Below are 24,190 nucleotides of genomic sequence, written 5' to 3'. Positions count from 1 at the left end.
GAAAACCAAAACCTCATCCATGTACCATCACATGACATGCATATTGATAGACCGTTCGAGAAAGCGAGCGAGCCACCTTTTAGGGTGAAGTGTATGCATGTACAAGAGATACCTCTATGCGTCATAGAGCTATGGTCGCATCAAGTTTAGGTGACATTGACTCGTCTCTATGGGAGAACTTGAAATCTACAGATGGGGATTGTAACCCCTTGGCTCATCGGCCAGACTTTGGTGACCCGTTAATGAGCCCCTGTTTGGACTGTGGGTCATGGGCATAAAGCAAACGTGGTCTGTAATCCACAGTTGAAGGTGAAGTACCCCATTATTGATTTGGTTCCTTGACCATATGAATCATTTTTTCATCAAATTAATTTAATTATGTTTCTTTTATGAAAGATATTACTTTAAAAAATTTATTTGAATTTTTATAAACCCCTGTATATTTTATTTGGGTTTATAAAATTAAAGATATTGATTTTTTAATGATTTAAATATTCAAATAATATTCTAAATTTTATTTTTATTATTTTTAAATATATCAAATTTTATGGTGACCCATTGTGCACATGGGCCCACTATATTCTAGAACCCGAGGCCCATGAGTCCCTATCTTGGGTGGCAAGCTACCCATTTTTGGATTTGTTTATATTATATCTTAAATTGGTTTGAGTTAATAGAGTGTTTTATCCTTAAGGGCCAGTTTGGATATCGAATAAAAAAACCTTCCCATTGAAAAAAATTGTAATTTTTTTCAAACTTATTAATAAATATTATCATATTTTTTTTATTATTTTGTTGGACTGTTTGGATGGTGTGCACATATTAAAAAAAGTTTCGCGGAGGGACAGGGCGCTCAAGCAGGGTGGACGGGAGGCATATTTGCACTTCTCTCACAATAACGTACGCTCTCTCCTCATACAAGTCTTACCAGCTCCATTTGAGATAAAGAGAGGAAATGCTTGCCTCACTCAAAGCTGGTGTTGTAGTTATGCAGTTAGCCAAGCATGGTGGTGGAGTGGAAATGAGTTGCAACTGACATCTAGAGAGAGAAAATGGCACCATGGCCAAAGCCCAAACCCTAGTTTTTGCAACTCTTCTTTACCATTTTCTTCCATTTCGGACCATACAACTCTTATTCCTCAGCCATTTTATTCAATTCAATTTTTTAAACTCTTCTTCCTCATCCATTTTCTTCCATTTCTGCAACTGAGGTCAGGCTTAGAATCAAAAGAAAAGGTACGCCGGTTCAGAGATAGGATTTGGGGTTTTTTTACAAAGATTGATGGTTTTTTACAAATATGGGATTTAGGGTTTTTTACAACCAAAATGGATGGTTTTTTTTACAGAAATGGGACTTGGGGTTTTTGGTTGTTTCGATGTTGAAGCTTGGAGCAAATGATGGATATTTTTTACAGAGATGGGATTTGGGGTTTTTAACTCTTTATGTGTTGAAGATTGGGAGCAAAAGATGGATGGTTTTTACAGAGATGGGATTTGGGGTGATTGGTTTTTGGTGACTCAAGTTTAGAAAGAGAAAGTAGAGAGATGGGTTTTAGGTGTTTATGTTGTTCATGAGTTAGTGAGAGACGACCCATTTGAAAAAATTCAAGTTTTTGTGAAGGGAGTGCAACTATGCCTCGCGTTCTTGTTGCTTCCTTCGTGCTTGGTCTTCTTGACTTGATTTCTTCAACGAGGGGAGGGATGGGGTTAGGGCTTTTGCTTGCTCTCAATGTGCAGAGAGGTGAGGAGAGGGAAAATGCTGAGAAATATGGGAGAGAGTGAAGAGTAGAGTTAGGGCTTCAATGTGCATAGAGGTGAGGAGACAGAAGAAGGGGCGAGAGATGGAGATCAAGGTTTAAATGTCCATGCTACAACTCTATCTCTCTCTCTCTCAAGTTTCTTCTCTCGCTCAACACCAAAACTAGAGAGAGAAAAGGCTTTGTCACTGAGAGAGATAGAAGGCTTTGTCAGTGAGAACAGAGAGGTGATAAAGGAGAGAGAGAGGCGAGATAGAGCAGCGAGACGATATGGACGTAGAGCAGAGGGTTGAGAGAGAGTGAGGCGAGAGAAAGCATAAGAGGCGTGGAAGGAGACGAAGGAAAATGCCATCGGAAAAAATTCAAGTCTGACTTGAATTTTTTTAAATGGTGATTTTTGCCTTGACACGATTTTTTTTTTCTTCCAATCTAAAATTCTGGCAAAATCGTGTAGTTGTCCAAACGGTCAAATTTCATTTCACAAGATTTTTGTATTTCAATAAAAAAATAGTCCAATTTTAAGTACATCCAAACTGGCCTTAAGAAATTTGAGTAAATATTTTAGAAGGCCTAGAAGGCTTATGAATATATATTTTGGATAGAGCACAATATTTTATCGATTAATTTTTATTTGATGGGATAATGATCAAAGGAAATGGGGATAATGGTTCAACACATTCCGTGATGTTGATAGCCCATTTATGGAATGAATGATTCATATCTCTCACCCCACAAATCGCCCTTAATTGACGGTTAAAAATTTAATCTTGTGAGGCAATCAATGAAAATCTAGATCCAATATTATATTTCTCTTTTCTCTCTCAAATTTTATCTTTTAACGAAAAAAAAGGGGAAAAAAATATGGGGCTCACGTCATCATCTCTCACTCAACTTGTTTCCTCTCTCGTACTTTTATCCAAAAAATATTTCTCTCTCATACTTTATCTAAAAAATATTTCTCTCTCATACGTTATCCAAAAAACCTTTCTCTCCCATACTTTATCCAATGAACTCTCTCTCTCTCCTCCCTCTCACGTAACTCCTACTTTAGGTCCTCCGTTTTTATCTCATACTCTCTCTCATCATGTTTTATCAAATAAGATAAGGGGGCACACCCCATTCTATCTTTCCCCAACATTATATAATGGGAGGGTCACGCCCCATTCTCAATGCACTATTCCCTCTCTAGTTTTAGGCTTTGCAAAAAAAATTAGAAAGGAGAAATTTTAAAGCAAGTGTTTTTGGGGGATTGTTCCTAAAGAGTCCTAGGTGAGCATAAGGGTTATATTGAAGAGTTTGATCGAAATTGGTTTTCCCGGTTGAGATTGAATGAAGACCGTCAATCCCACACCATCGGATGATGGTGACTCGGTGCGGGGTGTACTAAGCCCAGTTGAGGTAATCTCCAGTATTCTCTTTTGTTTTTTGCATATTTAATTGTATAGTCCTTATATTATCAAGCACAAGATTTGTGGTTTTTTTTTTTATTAAATAAAAAAAGTTCAGTGGCATCAAAGTTTTTAAGATCTTGAATTTGCAAGTTTTTATTTTATTTGAAGAAAGAGTTGTTGTAATAACCATTTGTATGTGATCTTCGCCAAAAGAAAATAAAGTAGAATGGGTGAGAAAAAAAAAAAAATCCCCTCCAATATCACATTAGCTTTTGTTTTAAGAGGTACAAAGAGCAGGGTATAAGAGGGAAAGGAGGGGGTGAGAAAGGGTGTAGAAGAGAGAAAAGAGGGGGTGTGAGAGGGAGGAGGGGGTAGAAGAGAGAGAGTGGGAGAGGGGGGAGAGAGAGAAGGCGTGAGAGAGCCTAGAAGGACGGCAAGGAAGGTGATACAGGGAGGAGACAAATATTTTCCTAATTCTTCACATTCTTTTAAACAACATTTAACTTTTTATATAATTTAATATAATATTTTATAATTATTTTTTGATTATTTAATAAGATATTTTTCCTTAAAATTTGTTAATTTGATGTATCAATTCTTGACCAAATTTTATTGATACATTATTTTAGTGCATGTGTTTTCACTTAGGTAAAGTGTGACAAAATTCAGTTTCACTATGGTACGTTGCTTTATAATTCTATTGTTTGTTTTTTGGTTATTTATCCTAAAAGTTCACATAAATCTAATTATAACTCTTCGTAATATTAGTTTTTTTTTGTTATAAAATGACAAATGTGAAGCACGATAAAATTCAAATTCACTTTGAGATGTTGCTTTATAATTTTTTTATTTTCTTTTTAAGCTTTCATCTTATAAGTTCACATAAATCTAGTTGTGTCTCCTCCTAACATTATGTTTCTTACTTTTAAAGTAATTGATCATACTGTCATAATCAACTTTATGCGATCAAATATATATTTGCCATTTTGTTTTTGTCAATAAAGTTTGTGTCTATTATATGTTGATTTTATCTTCTCTTATCTTTTTTTTTTTTTTTCCATATATTTTATTTGTATCACGTGGATTGGTAACTTAAAGTAACTGAGGAGATCTTTTATTCTATCTAAATCCAATATTTAAATAAGACATGCCCATCTTTTAAATTTTATCGTGAGGATTTTATATTTTTAGTTTATCATTATTAGAAAGCTAATTGATTGAATTTATTTTAGATTTATATTCAATTTTATGGTGAAACATTTATGCATGTAAGCTAAACCCTTTTTTATTTTTTTGTCAATAATATTTATTTTTCTTCTTTTTCAATATCATTCAAAATTTATTTTGTAAGGAAATGATTTCATTTGTTTTTCTTTTTCTTTCTTTGGCTTTCTCCTACATGTAAGAGGCATGCTTGGAAAGCTAAGAACATTAGATTATTTTTGTAGTTATGTTTATGAATTTTATTGTAATTTGTTTATATTTTTATGTATATAATTCTAACTTTTTTTATTTTTATTCAATGACATTTTGGGTCTTCTTTCCAATTTTCAAAAAATTTAATACTTTTAAATGCTCCATAAAAATTATGTATGGCATTTTACAAATATTTATGATTCTTAAAATTCTTTATTATGATTTTTAGCATTTTTATTAATAAATTATAGCAAACATTTTCTATATAAGTATTTTACGATTTAGTTTTTGAGGTTCTATGTTTTGAGTACTATTTATTATCTATGCTATGTCGATAAAATTTGATGTTGTAGTTTTTATTTGAATTTTTGTTTTTGGTGAACATGGAGTGTTCCATAAAACAAATATCTTTTGGGCTATATTAAGTTCCATGGATAGATATGCTTTCTATTTTCTATAATTTCTTTTACTTTAATTGTTATTCAATAATTTGAAATACTTTATATTTAGTTTTGGATTAGTCTATAACTACCAAAAACATAATATCACTTTTAAACTATTCCATTATCTTAATTCTAAAATGTTAATAGTTAAAATTATGTAATTATAAACTACCAAAAAAACAATATCACTTTTAACTAAATTTTAAATTAAATAACATTTTCAAATATTTTATATGATATAAATTTTTACTTTTTATATTTTTTTTCTAATTTCAATATTTTCAATGGTTTTAAAAATATATTTATAATTGATTTAAGAGATTTTCAAAGCTCATAAAAAGTTAATATTGTATGCTACTCATGTATGCTTTATTTTGATGGGTGATTGCATTATTTATTGATTCTACGCTTATATAGTCCTTGCAAACTAAACTTTTCTTAAAATTTGAAATTAGAAGTAGAAATTTAATGTATCTCAAATAAATTAGAAATTTATATTATTATATTTTTATATATTTGTATTTAATTTTTTAATGGTTTGAAATTTCAGTTATAATTATTTTTTTTGGAGAACTTTTAAAGTATAAAAATTGATATTTTTTTTTAGCAAATTGTACATATTTTAAATAGTTTATAACCAATTTCTAAATATCAAAGCATGACTTTTTATAAACACTAAATGCTTTATGATTAATAATTTGGTATAATTTTATGCAATGTAAAATAGTGAGAGATATAGGTAGAGACATAACGTTTAGAGGCTAGAGATGAGTCGATCTAAAAAAAACCTATGTGCTCTCCGTTGCATATTTATATTTATATGAATGCTTATTTAGGTGCCCTTCCCGTAATTCATCAACTAGTGTATTCATAATTAAAGTATTATTTCCCGTACTATACTTTTATTATTGACCTAACTACGCAGAAACCCGCGTGGGCATGGTGAACAATCAAAACAAACCACAAGGAAACATTTCCCCGATGTTTCAAAGTTCAAGCACATTTTCCACGTAAACAAACGCGGCCTCTTTTTTTTTTCCGCTTAGGCTGCCCTATATTTTCACCCATGCACCAGGGGAGAGTTAAAGGAGGCTGGATAACCAGGGGAGAGTTGAAGAAGGCTTGATCGTTTTTTTCTCTCTTCTCATCGCACCATCGCAGTTCCAGTATATATTTGATCGAGGAGGTTAGCCCTTTTTTCAAATCATCTCACGCAAGAGCACTTCTTTCTCTGCATCATATGAATCCAATTGAGTAGATCTGTATTTACCTATTGTGCTTTCTTGTCAAAGTGGATTGTATCGCTCGTTTCGATTTTCCCTGTTTATTTAAGGTCTCTTGACCTTCTTTACCTCCTTGGGTTTTTTACTATCCTTATTTTTGTGATGTATTCGACTTCTTATCATAAAAACCAACAAGAGGAATATCTATTTTTGATGGCCGTTTTGTTTCTGTTTTCTATGGATGGAATTCTTAATTTTTTTTTTTTAAACACCGTTTGTTTGTCATGCGCCTTTTATTTTTTTAAACACTATGAGTGCTTTGCTCCTTTTTCGATTCGGGTTATTTTATCTGAGTTGTTCTTCTGATTACAGTGTGATAGTGGGAAGAGAAAATGGCAGATCAGCGACTGACTCGTATTGCTATCGTAAATTCTGATCGCTGCAAGCCCAAGAAATGCCGCCAAGAGTGTAAAAAGAGCTGCCCTGTTGTTAAAACGGGTACAATTCCTTTCCTATTAGTAGGAAAATTTGCAATCATTTGCAGTTGACATTCTTTCACTTTTAGCTTGGGCATCAGTTCTCTGACATAGATGATTCAAAGGACAAAATTTTGCTTTTAATTAAGGGTGTGGTTTGCATAAGGCTGCAAACTTAAACAATCAAAGTAATGTGCACCTCCAAACTTTGTTATAAAATGCAATTTTGGTGTTGAAAATTTTTAGGATGGCCCAAGAATCTATTTTTATCTCTAATTATAAAATTTTAAACTTAAAAAATGGTTTAAATTGAGCAAATATACACAAGAATGAAATTCATGAAAATGGATGGTCTAGATAATGTCTTGCAAGATGTATTATTATTGGGATTTGAAATCTTTGTTTTCTTCATATCAATACATCTTGATGTTGAGATGATCAATTAGATACTTTTCCAACATCAAAATAGGCCTTTTCGACGGATTTTTGAGGTGCACCTTAATTCTACATTTTAAGGTGTCAACCGTATATAAAATTTTTCCTTTAATTAAACTCCAATGATTCAAGAGTGCTGTCTAGACCAAGATTGAGATTTGGCGCCGTGTTACTATGGATATCTAATTGCACCTTTCCTTATTAGGGCTACATTTTTCAATTTGTGGTGTCCGAGGGTGTGATGCTTGGTATTGGTTTTAGTGCCCAGAGTTTGCATTGTTTCATGTGTGTTAGTTTGTGATGTTGTGACCCATTATGAGTTCCAATAATTCTCTACATCATCTTCCTCAGTCTTCTGTCTTACAACGACCACCTCTGTATAATAACTATCGTCACTTAATCCTACCTACTCACCATAAATTTCTTACTAGAAGGTCCGAATCTAATGTTACTGCAAACCCAAGGACAACTTTTTGTAATCGTCAATCATTAGGTGAGTAATGCTCATTCTCAGGCCAATAGATCGCCTGGTCCACTAAAACCTACCTCCTCTCAGTGACTACAAATACCTTTTGATGGCTCGGTTCCTCAAATTACTTTTCCCCAATCATAAACTGGAGGAGTGTCTCTAAATGCTTGATGATTCCTTTATAGCTACCTTTAAATATAAGAAGTATTACGAAATGGTTAGAGTTCTCTTGTGATATAAAGCCTTTGCATATTAGCTTAATGCATAGTAGTAGCTACCTCATTTTTTTTTTCCGAAAAAACTATTGCCTACCTCATGACTTTGAGAGGAAATATTTTCTTGCATGGGAGGCTGCGGCTGCCTATATCCTAGGAAGTGGGATATGTCCCCTGATGCACAAAAAAGGGAAAAAATTAGGATTGCAGCTGAAGGGATACCTGCTCATGTAAGGTCTCAACACGTTTTTAGAGATATTGGATATTTTTTGAGAAAGGTTAACTTTATATTAATACAAAGACCACATGATGTGGTAAAAGGCAGCCCACAAGATGGGAGCTCAGTGAACAAAAAAGGCAAAGGAGCAGAGAACCAAAACAAAAAACAGAAAGCTAAAACTGTAATTTATAGCAAACAGGGGAAGGAAAGAGGTTTATTAGTGAAGTATGTCGAGAGAGGTGAACAAAAGAGAGAGGAAGAGATAACAAAATGACAAGGTGAGAGTCTTCAAATCCTTGAGTGAGACAGTTTTAAGAAAAATGCTAGGTAGTCCTGAAACCGTGGCCTTCTTTAGTTGTGCGAGAGGTCTTAGATGTCAAACATTGGTTCCATAGCCGAGGGTTTGCTCTGATGTCATGTTCCAATTGCAGGGGAGGCAACACCCACCGGCCAAAAGGATGAGGTAGAGCACATGAAACCAGTTATGAGCCGCCTAGCTTGAAATACTTGTGGAAATAGGTTGTAATCTCACTAATGTCTTGAAGATGGGTCCATATGAGGGGGGGGGGGGGGGGGGGGGGGTGAGGAGGGGAAAAGGTATTGGAGGATGAGGAATATCATGTCTGGAGAGTAAGGGTTAAGAGAGAAGGGGATATCACCTCCAGAGAGCAAGGGCTAAGAGAGAAGGGGTGGGGAATAGAATCAAAACAGAATAGGTGTAGGGGGAGAAGAGAGACCGAGATGGAGGGTTAGGGGGAAGGAAGGTTGGAATGGGGGAACTGACTGAAAATAAAGTAGAGACGAAATATCTCTAAAGGGAAAGCTTTCTATGTTCCCCCTACAACATAGAAGTTCTATCCTCCCCCTTATCCAACCGTCCATTTTTGAATGGAGGGCTAAGATTGCCCCAATCACAATGTCATGTTTCTACACTATTTTATTTTTAAATTTTTTTCTATGAACTATTTTGACACCAAAGTTTGGACGTCCATTCCCCTATTAATCTCGCACTAACGAAACATATAGAAAAAATATTTTCAATAAAATAAAATGACCAAAATACCCCTGAAAGTTTCAAGGGGTATTTTGGTCATTATTTTTTATTGAAAAATTATTGTTAATACTTTTTATAGGTGCGTCCCAATGAGAAGATGACACGTACCAAATTTCATATTCAGAAATTTTGTATTAAAAAACTAAAAATAAAATGCTTTGAGACGTCGGATCTAAGATCAAATGGTGAGTGGTTCTCTTGATAAAAAATGGACGGCTGGATGGTAGGGGAGGATAGAACTTCTATGTTGTAGGGGGAACATAGAAAGCTTTCCCATCTCTAAATTTTTTTTTTTTTTTTTTGGTAATAGTTTTTCTTTTTCCTCTATTCCCTTTTTTTTCGTTGTCTTTTTTTCTTTTTTCTTTATTTTTCGAGGGGAGGAGGTGAGAGAGAAAGGGTAGAGGGAGAAAAGGGGGAGGAGGGAGGGTTTGAAGAAGAGACCGGGGAATGAACGCACCTGTTGAGAGAAAATAAGGGTAGGAAAGGAAAGGTGTTGTAGGCACCTTCCTTGGCGAGGTGATCTGCAGCTGAGTTGGTCCCTCGGAGAATGTGTTTAAATATCGCATGCGATGATTCATTGCAGATGAGGTAGATGGAATCAAAAGTGGAGGTAAGTGGCCACAATGGTAGAGGGAGGTTGGATGCCAAGCTAACAACGTTATTGGAGTCGCATTCAACCTGAATTGCTGAATAAAGAGTGTTGTAGTGGATTATCTTCTTGAGTCCTTCTAGCAAGGCTACAACTTCTGCATTGGTGGAATCAGTGATTCCCAGGGCCTTGAGAAAGAGAGGAATAGGCCATTGGAATTGGCCAGAGTGCCCTCATATCCAGAGGGACTGGGATGCTGAAAGATGCACCATTTGTGTTAAGTTTTGATATTGCTATGGCGTCTTCATCTCAGTTCATGGAAAATCATTCGGAATCCATGCCTGAGCTTTTGTTGTTCTCATGATTGAATCAACTTATGTGGATTCCATTTCTTCGGTCATCAATCTTCTATCCAATGGTTTGTCTTACCAAGTTAGGATTTTGGTTTAACATTTTGCCAAGCTTAGCAGCCATGCCTACACTAGAGTGGACCACGAAGGATGGACTATGGTGGTCTATAGAAAGACTGGAAATCTAATGGTCCTATGGTCCATGCTAGAAACCATACTCTTGGGACTATGGCTGGTCGCAACCCTAAGGTGGGCCTCGTAGGCTGGCCCCAGGCCTGGTACGAAGCTCATCTACTAACGCCTCGGGATTCCCTCTTAGCCATCCATCCTACGATTCCATCTCAATCCATCTCTCCGCCTGCCTATTGAACGCCACCTCTCACCATTGCCCCTAATGCTTCTCACCACGTGTCATCTACCGCTCAACCTTGTCTATTTGTTGGTCCACCCTCACTCTTCATCTTCCTCTGAGTGTCTTTTGCTGACCTCTTGTCATGTTTCCATGGGGGAAATTAATGCTCACCTTAATCATAAAGTTTCAGGCCCATCGCATGTGCTATCAATCAGTTTGATATCACTCCATCCTCTTATGAGGGGAACTTCTCACTTTGGACCAACAACAAAACTGAGGAAATCAGGTTCCTGATAGATGTTCCTTATGTTAGCAGGATGAAGAGTCAGTCAATCACCTCTTCCTTCATTGTCAGCTCACCCATTCTGTTTGGTCGCCTTTTTTTTCAGCTTTTTGGGGATTCTCTTTGCACTTCCCCTCTCCATTTTCCAACTGTTTCAGGTCCTTTTTCTCTCCCTTTTCCAAAGCCAGTAGATGCCTCTGGATCATAGAGTTTTAGCTTTGTTGTGGAGGGTTTGGAGGGACAGAAATGCGAGGATCTTTCGTAACATGGCTAGACAGTCTCGGTCTCTTTTCGACGGCATTGTAGCTGAATTATACTTTTGGGCACAAAAAATACCAGTGCAAGTAACTTACGGTTGTCCAACTTCCAAGTAATTGGATAACGTTGATGTCCCTTGCTCCTGTTGGGCCTATATACCGAGCAGTTTGAAGAACCCATCCACAGGCTTTCTCAAGCTCAATACGTATGGCTTCTCCATAGGTAACCCAGGTCAATCAGGCATAGGGGGAACCATAGCCGACTCTGACAGGATCGTGCTCTTTTTCTCTGGTTCTATGGGTTTAGGGGACTACACAACTGCTGAAACCATGGCTTTACTTGAGGGCTTGTTAAGAACCATACCTTTTCTCTCCTCTTAAAGGGGTCTTTTGGTGGAAGCGGACTCTAGGAGTGTTATAGCATGGGCATCCAAGAGAGCTCAGCTCCCGTGGAGGCCCACATATATTTTTTATCACATTTTCTTTTTATGCAGGGGTACTAGGGTGACTTTGAATCATATTCAGAGTGCTGCCAATGCAGCAGCAGATAGATTGGCAAAAGGAGCCCTGGGAATAGTCAGAGTGACTGTTAAATACTTCTTTTTCACTTCCCTCATCTGTTATGTAGGATTCTATTTTGCTTCTGGAAGCCTACCCTCTTCCACTCTCATCTTTTCTCATCCTTTGATAGCCACTTATCTCTCTGTGCATGGTTGCTTTTGTTCCCTTTAGGTTCTTCAAAAAAAAAGAGGATAAAAAAGAGAAAAATATAATAAAAAAATGATTGAGAAAAAAAAAAGAGAAGAGGAAGAAAAAAAGGGAAGCATGTTGCTGGTCGATGATCTTGGATTTTATCTGCTGTTGTTATCTCCCTTTCCTTTTTTGCATTTCTTACCATACTCTTATATCTTACCCTCCACTCTACAGTTCTTAGAGCTCTGTTTCTGTTTTGGTTTCATCTCTCTCTCACTCTCTCTCTCCCGCCCTCTCTATGCTCTCTCTATCCCCCTTCTGTTGCTGTCTTTTGCATAATTTCTTGCGCCTTTTCCTGTAGTCTTTCCCTCAATCTCTCTTTCTCCTATCTTTAGCAAATCTCTTTCACCTCCAACCTTTTGGTTTTGAACTTCTTTTCCTTCTGTACCTAACTTCTTTTCCTTCTGCACCTACTTTTTGCTAAGTTTATGGTCCTTTTCCTGTAGTGTTTATATTTCTTGCTTCCATCCTTGTAAAGTCTCTTCTGTCACCATTAGCTACACTCGTGCTATGTGCTTTCATCTTGCTTCTTCTTCGGTTCAAATCCTTTGATCTCTTTTTGCCTTTGTAGATACTTTTTGGTAAGTCTAGGTTTTTCATTGTTTTTTTACAGTCTAAGCACCCATCTAGTGAGATATCTTTACTACTTAGGTGTGGTTTTTATAATTACTATTATTATTAATACAAGTTAACCTTTTCTCCAAAAAAAAAAAAAATACTTGGAGGAGAATTTGGGCGGTATGGATTATTGCCACAGGATATGATGAACTTGACTTTTCTCAAAAAAGATATGATGAACTTGACTTTACCAAAGTAGACACTAAAGAGACCGTGTTCCCATTCTATTCTGTAAGTATCCAAATCGTCTTCAGAGCTTCCACAGTACAAGTCTCTTATCAGCCACAGTACAATTTTTGTAAAATTGGCTACGAATTGCCTCACGCACCATGTAAGGTGTTACTACCAAGATGGCACCACCCCTCAACTCCTTCCCTAAGCGACAACTACCCCACCCCAACCAACCAAAAAAAAAAAAAAAAGAAAAAGAAAGAAAGAAAAGAAAAGAAAAGAAAAGAAAAGGAAATCTCCTGCACTAAGCTATTCATCACCATTCAGACAGCTAGTTGATGGGGTGACTGGTAAATCATGGGCATCAGGGAAAGTTGTGGGCTTGCAACAGGATCCTATGAGATGGGAATAGCTTACTTGACAATTCTCTTGAAGGCAATGAACTCATTTCTTAGAAAATAGGAACTGTTGACTATGGGTGTGTACGGTTTTCTGACAATCAAGTAAGAAAATTGCGGCAATGTTCCAGATAGATATATTCTGTTATGTGATGCTAGGTGCATGGCCTCTCTGGTCTCATCCAAATGTTCCAGATTGGTTTTCGTCGGACAGGCATTATACTTAATTATTTAATGGTGCCAGGATTAACCTGTTGTTTCTGTCTTTTTTCAATTTATATTTGGCAATGTGCAGCTTTTCTCTGTCTTCATGACAGGTGTAATTTATTGATTCCCAGGTGATGAATGAAAATAAATGATTAATATCCCTATGTGAGCTACTTGTAGGTAAACTTTGTATCGAGGTTTCGCCTGCCTCAAAGATTGCTTATATTTCAGAAGAGTTGTGCATTGGATGTGGTATTTGTGTGAAGGTTTGTATATTGTCGTACATAATTTCTGGGTGAATTGATTTACTTTAGTGAAATGAATCAAGCTTATTATTGTTTTTGTTGCATGTAGAAATGCCCATTTGATGCTATCCAGATAATCAATCTGCCCAAAGATTTGGATAAAGATACAACTCATCGATATGGCCCAAACACGTTCAAGTTGCACAGGTTAGTGCACTTGCAAAGCTCTTTTGTTCAGAAGTTATTTGTAGGTTATCCTATCATACATATTTCTGATATGTAGTTTTCCAGGTTGCCAGTTCCAAGACCTGGGCAAGTCCTTGGACTTGTTGGGACAAATGGCATAGGGAAGTCAACTGCTCTCAAAGTTTTGGCTGGGAAATTGAAACCTAATTTGGGTCGGTATAATGTAAAGACTTCTTCTGGAACCTTTTCTCCTCTTACAATTTCTTGTGAACCTTATGGAAAATTTCTCATTTACCTTTGTGAAAAAAACATTTCTAGTGTACCATAGGGAAATGTTTAATGCTAGTTGTTTCTGTGCAGAATCCTCCTGATTGGCAGGAAATATTGACATATTTCCGGGGATCGGAGCTTCAAAATTATTTCACTCGTATATTGGAAGACAATTTAAAGGTGCCTGGATTCACAATATCTTTATCTAATCGTTGTAAAGAGTGAGTGTGTTTAGTTATTATATGACACTACTACCATCATTGAAATGCAATTTGTGTGGGATGGAAGTGTATGTCACTTGGCGAAAGAGATTTACTCGCCTATGGTAATATATTATATAGTAATATATATTAATATATATTAATATATATTATATATATTATATAGTAATATATATTAATATATATTATATATATTATATATAATATTATAATATATACCTTGATATAATGTATATAGTATATTATATATTTACATTTATTTTATTAATGTAACTGTATTATATATAATATATATGTATTGTGTATAATATGTATAATATATAATATTTATAAGATATTATTATTAATATATATATATATATATATATATTATACCTTTTCAAGGTATATAATATATTATATATTTATATTTAGTTTATAAATGCAACCGTATTATATATAATATATATTATGTATAATATATATAATACATATTATATATTTAATTAATATAATATATTTATATTTCAAAATTTTGCATCTTTTGATGGGGTACATAATATGAAATGCATCAAAGGCTTTCCCGTTTGCTTACTATACCAACATGTATGAGGGGAATAGCGTTGGAAGTGATCCTATGAGGCTTTCAAGTTGAATATTGATGGGCTTAAGACAAGACAATAGAAATTGAAGAGATGTGAGGGAGCAGCCGGATCGCATTGATCTTGTTCTCAAAAAGCCTAGATTTGGATTGTGCACTGTGTGATAATCTCTTACTAGAAGCTAAATATAGAAGTGACGAGGTAGGGTAGTAGGTGAGGACCTGCATACTCTTAGGTCTTGGGTGCTTAAGAGGGATTTGCGGAGTTTGGCTAATAGTTAATTAGGGAAGGGAAAATTATGCACCCATTGAAGCTTCACCTGTCGATTTGGTAAATACCCTCCCAAAATCAATTATCTAGACATCCTACCCCCCAATACTTTTTCTCACACCCTAAACCCCAACACTATTATTTCTTGCATTTACCCCCCTAGTCAAATAGTCAAAGGATTTTGGGACAAAAATGCCCTTACTTTCTACACCTAGTCACGTGTCATTGGGTCTATTCTCTCTACCTCTATGCCCATACTCTCTCTCTACCCACACTCTCTTTCTCTCTACAAAAAAACCCATTTTGCTCTCTCTACCTCTCTCTATCCATCCTCTCTTTCTCTCTCTACTCGCCCTCTCTCTCACTTTGTCTCTCTATCCATCCTTTGTCTTTCTCTCTTTAACCGCCCTCTATCTTTCTCTCTGCTCGCCACCTATCTCTCTCCCCATCTGTTGTCCATCGCTCTACTTGCCCTCTGTCCGACATTCTCTCTCTACCCGCTCTCTCTACCTGTAAAAAAGAATTTCTGTCTTAAGTGGTTATTTTCTGGAATACCATGTGGAGTGTCGGACCGCAAAAAAAATTGTGGTCCGGCAGCCACAGTGCCAGACCGTATGGTTCTCTAGAAAGATATTGTCCTATAATGCGGTCCGGCACTGTGGTTGCTAGATCGCATAGTTCTCTAGAAAGATATTGCCTTATAATGCGGTCTGGCACTGTGGTTGCCGGACCGCATAAAATAGACTTTTTGAACTCAATGACTTCATGCCACTAATTATGTTGGCAGCCAGATGTAGCCTTTTAAGAACTCAAAATTGTTCTTTTTTAATTGTTTAATTAGTGATGATGGGGGCAATTTATAACAATTATGGCTTAAAATCTCATGAGCATCGATTTAACACCATTTTGCGGGTAGAGAGAGCAGGTAGAGAGAGAATGACAAAGAGAGGGCGAATAGAGAGAGACAATAGATGGAGAGAGATAGATGGCGGGTAGAGAAAGGGAGGGTAGAGTGAGAAAAATGGATAGAGAGGACGGGTAGAGATAGAAAGAGAAAGTGGGGAGGTAGAGAGGTATAGAGATAAAGTGAGACAAAGGGCGAGTAGAGAGAGAATGAGAGGACGGTAGAGAGAGCGAAATGGGTTTTTTTTGTAGAGAGAGTGTGTGGGCAGAGAGAGAGTACATACAATTAGAGGTAAAGAGAATAGACCTAATGACACGTGACTTGGTGTAGAGAGTGAGGGCATTTTTATCCCAAAATTCATTGACTTTTTGACTAGGTGGGGTAAATACAAAAAAAAAATAGTGTTGGGGTTTAGGGTGTGGGAGAAAAAGCATGGGGGGGTAGGATGTCTAAAAAGTTGATTTTGTAAGGGGGGATGGGGTATCTATAATTTTCCCATTAGGGAATTTGGTTGACAGTTAGTAATGATGGTAGATATTTGTTTTGGGTGATCTTTGATTGGAGCATACTGCATGCCATAGCTGTTTGATGGTTCTGAAGATCCAATCAATCTTTGTTGTCTCATATAACTTACATTTCTTACATTGACAATGACAATGACTATATATTAAGTGTGGACTATCATTGTTTGACACCTTGACTTTGACATCTAAAATAATCAACATTTTGATAACTGCGATAAATCAAGATCATCTTGTTTCATCATTATAATTTGGATCCTCAATGGAGGAATATTTCCGGTCCAACACTATACCAAATTGTTGGCATGGCTAGATCATTTTGCTAACAAAGGAATCAGTCTGATTGGAAATAGATTCTTTCATATTCTTTTCTAGAAAATTTCTTTACTTACTCTCTTGGTATTAAAAGGGAGATATGTGGCACAAAGTCCGATAATTATTATCTTTTTCTTCTAATAGGCATCTCCGAGATTGTATTGATCTTCTGCCTATGAAAAGAATTACGACCAACATCAGACATAATACTCGAGTATGGATTTTGCTTTATCCTGTCGGTGTGGTCGCGTCAAATTGACGTGCTATTTTCTGCACGTGAATAGAAAACTGGTTCTCATCTATAATTTTTTGAAAGTTGGTTAAAAAAACTTTGTTTTTTTCCGTTTGTAGAACTAGAACTAACTTTTAGATGCAATTGTAATGTTCACCTCTAACCTCTCTGAATAATCAAACTTTTGAAAGCACTACCCTGTCACATGTTCTTATGACTATGGATACATATGAGAAGTCTGTGGCACGTTCGATCATTATACTTCTGCTTTTTTTTGCTTTCTTTCTTGTATCTCTCGTTGAGGGCACGAGCTAGTAGACCAGAGTTTTTAATGCACAGTTATGTGCGCCTCTGTATGCAGCTCAAATTGCTTGCTGCTTACTCACTGCATGCTTTATGATTTATATGTCTTTGTTTCTTTGTGCTCTCACTGTGTTAGCACGAGTGGTTCATTAGCGAAAGGATAATGGAAGCAAATCATGTGGCTCTTATTTGCTATACATGGTTCCTAATTTTCTCTGCCTCCTTACGTATTTTTTGTTGCTTGGATGTGTTACGAAGAAAATTTGCAACGTAGTGCTATTGTCCATACTCGATCAATGACTATTGTGATGATTTGACAGGCTATCATAAAGCCTCAGTATGTTGATCACATACCTAAGGCAGTGCAAGGGAATGTTGGTCAGGTGCTTGATCAAAAAGATGAGAGGGAGATGAAGGCTGAACTCTGCCATGATCTAGAGTTGAATCAGGTTATAGATCGAAATGTTGGGGACCTATCAGGTGGAGAACTGCAGAGGTTTGCTATTGCTGTTGTTGCAGTTCAGAATGCTGAAATATACATGTTTGATGAGCCATCAAGTTATCTTGACGTAAAGCAAAGGCTAAAAGCCGCACAAGTAGTTCGATCTTTACTCCGTCCGAACAGGTTCCTTTAATGCCCACAACTCCATTTAAGTTTCACATTGCTTATCCATCAAATCTTATTCTTACTTGTTATTGGGTTTGACAGCTGAGTTTCTTTCTTTCCTTTCCAGCTATGTGATCGTTGTTGAACATGACCTGAGCGTCCTTGATTACTTATCTGACTTCATTTGCTGCCTTTATGGGAAGCCTGGAATTTATGGAGTTGTGACACTTCCATTTTCTGTCCGAGAAGGAATCAATATCTTTTTAGCGGGATTTGTTCCTACTGAGAATCTTCGTTTCCGGGACGAGTACCTGACATTCAAGGTTATGATAATTGTTTTGTATTATCATCCATAGTCCGCAAAACCTATACCCAAAGCCAGACTCGGTTAGTCACTGGGTCAGGTCTATCCGGGTCTTCGCAGGTCAACTTAGCAAGTTAACCCAGATTTTCAGTATTTTTAGAGGACTCCATATTGTCAAAAAAACTTCACAAAAAACTTCACTTGTGTGTGCAGGTGCTCACAGGAGCATGTGTGTGTGTGTGTGTGTGAGAGAGAGAGAGTATATAAGGTAGTAAATTTAATACATAAGGTTTATATCTTTAATATATTTGTGCATGTTTGGATATATTATAGTCTATATATAAAGGGGAAACAAATGGGAGGCAACTTAAATAAATCTCACCATTCTAAGTTATCCGTCCAAATTTTCGGGATTTCTCAATATATTCTTCTTTCTGAACTCATACCTGAAATCTTTTTTTTTCTTAAAATTTCTTTTCTATGTATAAATCGAATGAAGTTGCCAAAAAGTTGTATCCATCCCTCACTAAAAATCTCTTTTAGGTTTAATTCAAATATTGATTTAAAAGATATTCTATTGTGGATAAGAAGAAGGAATGAAAAAAAAATAAAAAATGTAGCTAAATATGTCTATAAAAAATAGGAATTATAAAAAGAGGAATTTCTAGAATTGTACTCATCTATCCAAAAAAAGAAAACTCAAAAAGGAAATTAGAAAATATTGACATTATTCAGCTAGAAAAATAGTCTTGAAAGAATTAAGAGTGAAATTGAAATCTCAAATGTTACTTTTCTAGTTGAAATGTTGAATATTTAATAAAAAATTCTAATCTTTCAGCAGGAGCATCATGCAACTCGCCATTTACTATTGAATTTATTCTTTTTCTGTTACAATGTTAGAGTTGTTGAATAAAGTTAAGAAAATCATTTTTTTTCTTTTGTCAAAAAAAGGATACAACTTAACTCGTTTAACCTGGTAAGACTGTCCGGGTTGAACTACTCATGGTCTGGATTCAGCTAGGTCAGTGTAGTCCAAAAGCGGGTCGAGGTCTGCTAGGTTAAGCACTAGTGCGACCCAGTTTGGGACCTGGCCTTGACCAGACCTGGTTTGGAACTATATTATTATGTCATTGTTATATGATATTGAAAGGCTTGCATTGCTCAGGTTGCAGAGAATCCACAGGAAAGTGCTGAGGAAATTCAGACCTATGCACGATATAGATACCCAACCATGAGTAAAACTCAGGGAAATTTCAAGCTTACAGTGGTTGAGGGTGAATTTACCGATTCTCAGATTATTGTAATGTTGGGTGAGAACGGGACTGGGAAGACAACATTTATCCGCATGCTTGTAAGAAGTTTTATCATTATTTTTTTGCCTGTGTCCTAAATCAGTCCTTTAAATGTTTCGAAGTTTTTGAGGTTGATGCTAATAATGTTGATGGCTACTTGTACTTCGATATTTTAATATAAAGATTAGAGGGTCTGCAAAATAATGACAAACTGAAAAAGGCTTTTATTTTCTTAGCCTTTTAATAACAAAAGAAAGGTTTTTTAATATGTCATTATGAGTTGTGGCTTCACCTTTAATATATCATTATTTGTTATTCATTGCTTTTTACCATTTAACCAGGCTGGTCTACTGAAACCTGATGTGATCGAAGGTTCAGATGTGGAAATTCCCGAATTTAATGTTTCTTACAAGCCCCAGAAGATTAGCCCTAAATTCCAGCACACTGTCAGACATTTACTGCATCAGAAAATTCGGGATTCATATATGCATCCTCAGTTCATGTCAGATGTCATGAAACCCCTTCAAATTGAGCAACTGATGGATCAGGAAGTTATAAATCTATCGGGTGGAGAGTTGCAGAGGGTAGCACTTTGCCTCTGTCTCGGCAAGGTATGCTGTCATTGTTCTATTGATCTGTTTATGGTTGAATGAGATGGTATGATCACGTATGTATCTCTTCTCTTTTCTTAATTTCCAAATTATGATGATCTAGAACTTAATTTAGGATGGTCATGTGTTATAATGGACCATATCGTGGAGGGGCTGTTATTTTAAGCAATGGTGATGGCTGTTATAATAGATATGGAGTAGAAAAAGAAATAACTATTATGAATTGAAAATTATTGTTGTGATGAACATAATTTTAAAATTGCCATACATAATGATATTATAACAGAGACATGAATGTTGCACTGGATACTATGCTTGTTCTTTTCTGCAAGTTTTGAAGACTCTTGTAACAGTTCTTATGCTGTTATATAATGGCTGTTCTATTCAATGTTCAAACACCCAATATTTGTGGATAGCTGGTGTTTTGCATGGTACACCCATTATGTCTCATAATGATAATGTAATTGGCCTGGTCTGTTTACATTATAATGGCCGTCACAATCGTTCATTTCACGGTTTTCTGGACCATCTTGTTAGACTTGATTATTCTTTTGTTTGAACAGGTTGATTGTTTATTGGCTATCCTGAGTTTCCTCGAGCACTGAAAGTTTTTTCTCTTTGGGAGTGTTTTAAGAGTCATCAATATCAAAGTCGTATAATGTTATATGAGTTAAATGCGCGGTTTAGAGGTTTCTTTTCAGCATGTTTATATAAATTTCTATTACACATGGAATCTCTACTTAGACCACGTTAAGTAAACAAAGTGAAAGCCCTAAAAAGAAACATTGTCTATCCATTTATGATACTCTCCTCTTGTGCACTCATCTCTATGTGAAAATTGTAAAGATTGATATTTCTCTCTTGAGAGTCAACACTTATGAATTGTGATATCCATGCAGCCTGCTGACATCTATCTAATTGATGAGCCAAGTGCATATCTGGACTCCGAGCAGCGTATTGTGGCTTCAAAGGTCATCAAGAGGTTCATCCTTCATGCCAAGAAGACTGCTTTTGTTGTGGAGCATGACTTTATAATGGCGACTTACCTGGCAGACAGAGTTATTGTGTATGAGGGAAAGCCATCAGTGGATTGCACTGCAAATGCTCCTCAGTCCCTGTTGACTGGAATGAACTTATTCTTGTCGGTAAGGTTCCACTCTCTTCCTACTGTTTACTTGATTTGCTTTCTTTATGTTCATCTGTCTTTAATGGCTTTCTATTGGTTTTACTGCAGCATCTGGATATTACATTCAGGAGAGATCCGACCAATTATAGGCCTCGAATCAACAAATTGGACTCTACAAAGGACAGGGAACAGAAGTCTGCTGGGTCCTATTACTATCTAGATGATTGACAGTTTTTTTCACAGGTCTGCTTTCTTTCTTATTACCGGTTGATGAGATGCTTTTTTCTGACCTCTGTTTCCTCTCATCTACATTGCATCAAAAACCATTGGAAAATAAAATCAAATGAAAACAATTATCTAGGAAACTTGATGGCATTGATTTTTTTTTGGGAAATTGATAAAAAAACTCATTAGAGATGCACTATTTAACATTTTACACAATTGCTACTTTTCCAACTTATCATCTTGTGTTTTTTCATGGGTATTCTGAAATAAAATAAAAAAATTTGGATAAATTGTTAAATATTTCATATCTCATGGATAAATTGAACTTTGAGCTTGGTCAATGGAATAAATGCAGCCACCCAATTTCACATCCAATGGTCAAGATTAATTGTGACCACGTTGTACCAAATGTAAATGGTCTCATTGTATACTTTTCCTGGAAAATTGTTTCATGCGGCGGGGACCACATTTCTACATTTGAGGCCCCCGAAGTATAAAGCATCCATCTTAAAGATGGACGCAAATAGATGGTCCATCTAAACACAATTGAAACTAATGGTCCAAATTTTTTCTTAATAGAATTATTATTTTTTCAAAATATCTTTATTTTTTTCAAATTCATGTTCATGATCTCTATGTTAGAGATTACAGGTCCTTAAAAATTAAGTCCAAAAATCCATCTCAAAAATAGATTTTTTTAGAGGTGACTCATTTCGACATGGACTCGTAGAAACTGTGTCCTACTTTTCCTTTGAGAAATTTCCCCCTTTCTTTCTTTTTTATAACATTTGTTGATGGCATTGATTGAGTATGAAAAATAACTTATGAAGATGAGGGAGAGAGATTGTGGTGAGGAATTAATTACGAAGCTTAATTGCATTAATTTTTTTTCGAATAGTTGTTGATGCATTGATTGATATGAATAACTATTTTTTTTTGGTGTGGGCTGGGGGAGCGAGTCACTAAAGTTGCTTTCTCTCTGTCTCTCTCTCTTTATCTATCTATAAAGAGAAGCCCAAAAACGCACCCAAATAATGTAACTTACCAAAATGCCACTCATCATTTTCGAAAGACAAAAAGCCCTCCTAAAACTGGCCTAAATAGGAAAAATGAAAAAGGAAATGGCATTTCACTGTTTTTACTGTTTTATTCCATGGGTCGTTGGACTGGCTGGTTCAATCTAGACGGGTTGAACCGGCTGGTCCAAGCATCGAACTGGATATTCTTTGTTTCTATGGTGCTTTGAAGCGCCATGGTTCAGGACCTTTGAACTGATTGGTTAGGGCAACGGTTTACCAGTTTCTGGTCCAAACTAGCCAGCCTAGTCCAGTCTTAATTTCATTGGGTTTCTGTATCTGTGGTGGACTCTGTAAGTGGATATCAGGATGAAAAAAACCTTCGTCTGATGTGAGATGGGGGAAGGGGGAATTGTGACGGGAATTCTGGGGGGTTAGGTCTCGAGGTCCTTTTAGAGAAGAGATTGCGGGGGGACGTTGCTACCTCAAGGGGGTTACAGGAGAGTGATAGTGGTAACATCTGGTTTTCTAGTTGCTACACCTCTCTCTCTCTCTCTCTCTCTCTCTCTCTCTCTCAAATGCATACACACGTACATGCACAAAATCGTGCATGTATCTTGATGATTATTTTGTTTGCATTTGTTGATTAAGCTTGTATGGCTACTGGTTTTGTTTCCTTTCATCTTGTAGTAACTTGGAGTAGATGGATAATTTGGAGAATGCAAAATTTGTTTTGGTCATTCATGTACTGAATTTTCTACATGCTTCCAGCTGTTTGTGCAGGTCCTTGAGGTTTCAACTTCCATCCAAGCTGTGGAACATCTCAGTACTGAGAGGAACTTCTATTTATTTTTTGCATGCTGTGTTTGTGTGTTCTTCTTGAGCTCATCTTCAGTGGCGTGAATTAGGAATTAAAATAGGATTTTTTTTTGAATGGGCTGTCTAATAGTTAGTTACAATCAACTTTCAAGGATTTTGGAAATTAGTGCTACCTCTCATTTTGTGTGTAGTCGACCCCAGTGTATTATGTTCAGTTCATCCAGGATGCAGACCTTAGACCCATCCCTGGCCTTTGAAGAGGTTGGTTATATACTGTATGGCCCCAGAGGTTTGGGGTTGCAGAAGAGGATGGTTTTTGGGGGTTGCAGAAGAGGATGGTTTTGAAGTGCTCTCTTTTTTCTATTCGTTATATTTATCTATAGAAAGTTTAGACAAATTGATTTGAAAATTTGATCAAACTGCTGTGTAAGTTAATAGTTTGGGAAAGAGTTCTTAATCTTCCAATTGAGTATTCTAATAAGGATTGAAATTACTGAATCGTAGATTTCAAGAGTTTCCCTGGGCTTCTCTGATTCGAAAAACTGTGGGATGCACTGGGTGTCAATTCATTGTTGTTCACTTCTTGACCCACTTCCTATGGTTGGTTTTCATGTTTAGGTGCTAAGGTGATTTAGTGCTGTAAAAAGTGGTGGCGGATATCTTCTTATGAAATCTTCATATCATCTTTTATTGAGCTTACGTACAATTATGTCCAAGAGTTTAAAAAATGTTCCTAGCCAGGGTGAGTTCTAATCCAGGCCTATTTTCCCTTTATCTAACATACATTTTCCTATATGACCATTCACTTTTAGTACATGGAGGGTATGTGCAATTAAATGTAGTTTTTATTTTGAGTTTGTGCCTAATGAATTACATGCCTCTAGCCACTCGATTTCACTTCTAAATAGTATATGGTCTTATTGTGTACTTTTTCTTGTTATTTTGTCAAATATGCCCTCATTTTTATCTCTAGTAATTGTGTGCTTGGCAATTGGAAACTTGTGTCTGAGGCATTAGGCCATCGGCATCTGTAGAAACGGGATGGACATGGGCACATGTTCAATG

At 36.2% G+C, this 24,190-nt stretch overlaps 1 protein-coding gene across 1 annotated transcript; it reads left to right on the top strand.

Annotated features, from left to right (window-relative positions):
• The first annotated feature begins 6,091 nt into the window (after positions 1–6,091).
• On the top strand, positions 6,092–23,590 carry LOC18448509 (ABC transporter E family member 2). Its single transcript, XM_006858560.4, has 13 exons — positions 6,092–6,193; positions 6,603–6,728; positions 13,258–13,343; positions 13,432–13,529; positions 13,614–13,731; positions 13,869–13,958; positions 17,446–17,750; positions 17,860–18,055; positions 19,202–19,387; positions 19,670–19,939; positions 20,839–21,084; positions 21,174–21,308; positions 23,078–23,590. The coding sequence occupies exons 2-12, from the start codon at positions 6,623–6,625 to the stop codon at positions 21,291–21,293; spliced, it is 1,821 nt and encodes a 606-aa protein (XP_006858622.1). The 5' UTR covers positions 6,092–6,193; positions 6,603–6,622; the 3' UTR covers positions 21,294–21,308; positions 23,078–23,590.
• Positions 23,591–24,190: the final 600 nt, after the last annotated feature.

This window comes from Amborella trichopoda, chromosome 6, assembly GCF_054954075.1.
Source record: "Amborella trichopoda isolate Santa Cruz 75 chromosome 6, AtrichopodaSantaCruz75HAP2 v2.0, whole genome shotgun sequence".
In the NCBI taxonomy this organism is placed as follows: Eukaryota; Viridiplantae; Streptophyta; class Magnoliopsida; order Amborellales; family Amborellaceae; genus Amborella; species Amborella trichopoda.
The sequence above is the reverse complement of the archived record's forward strand: the minus strand, read 5'-3'. Positions and strand labels throughout refer to the sequence as shown.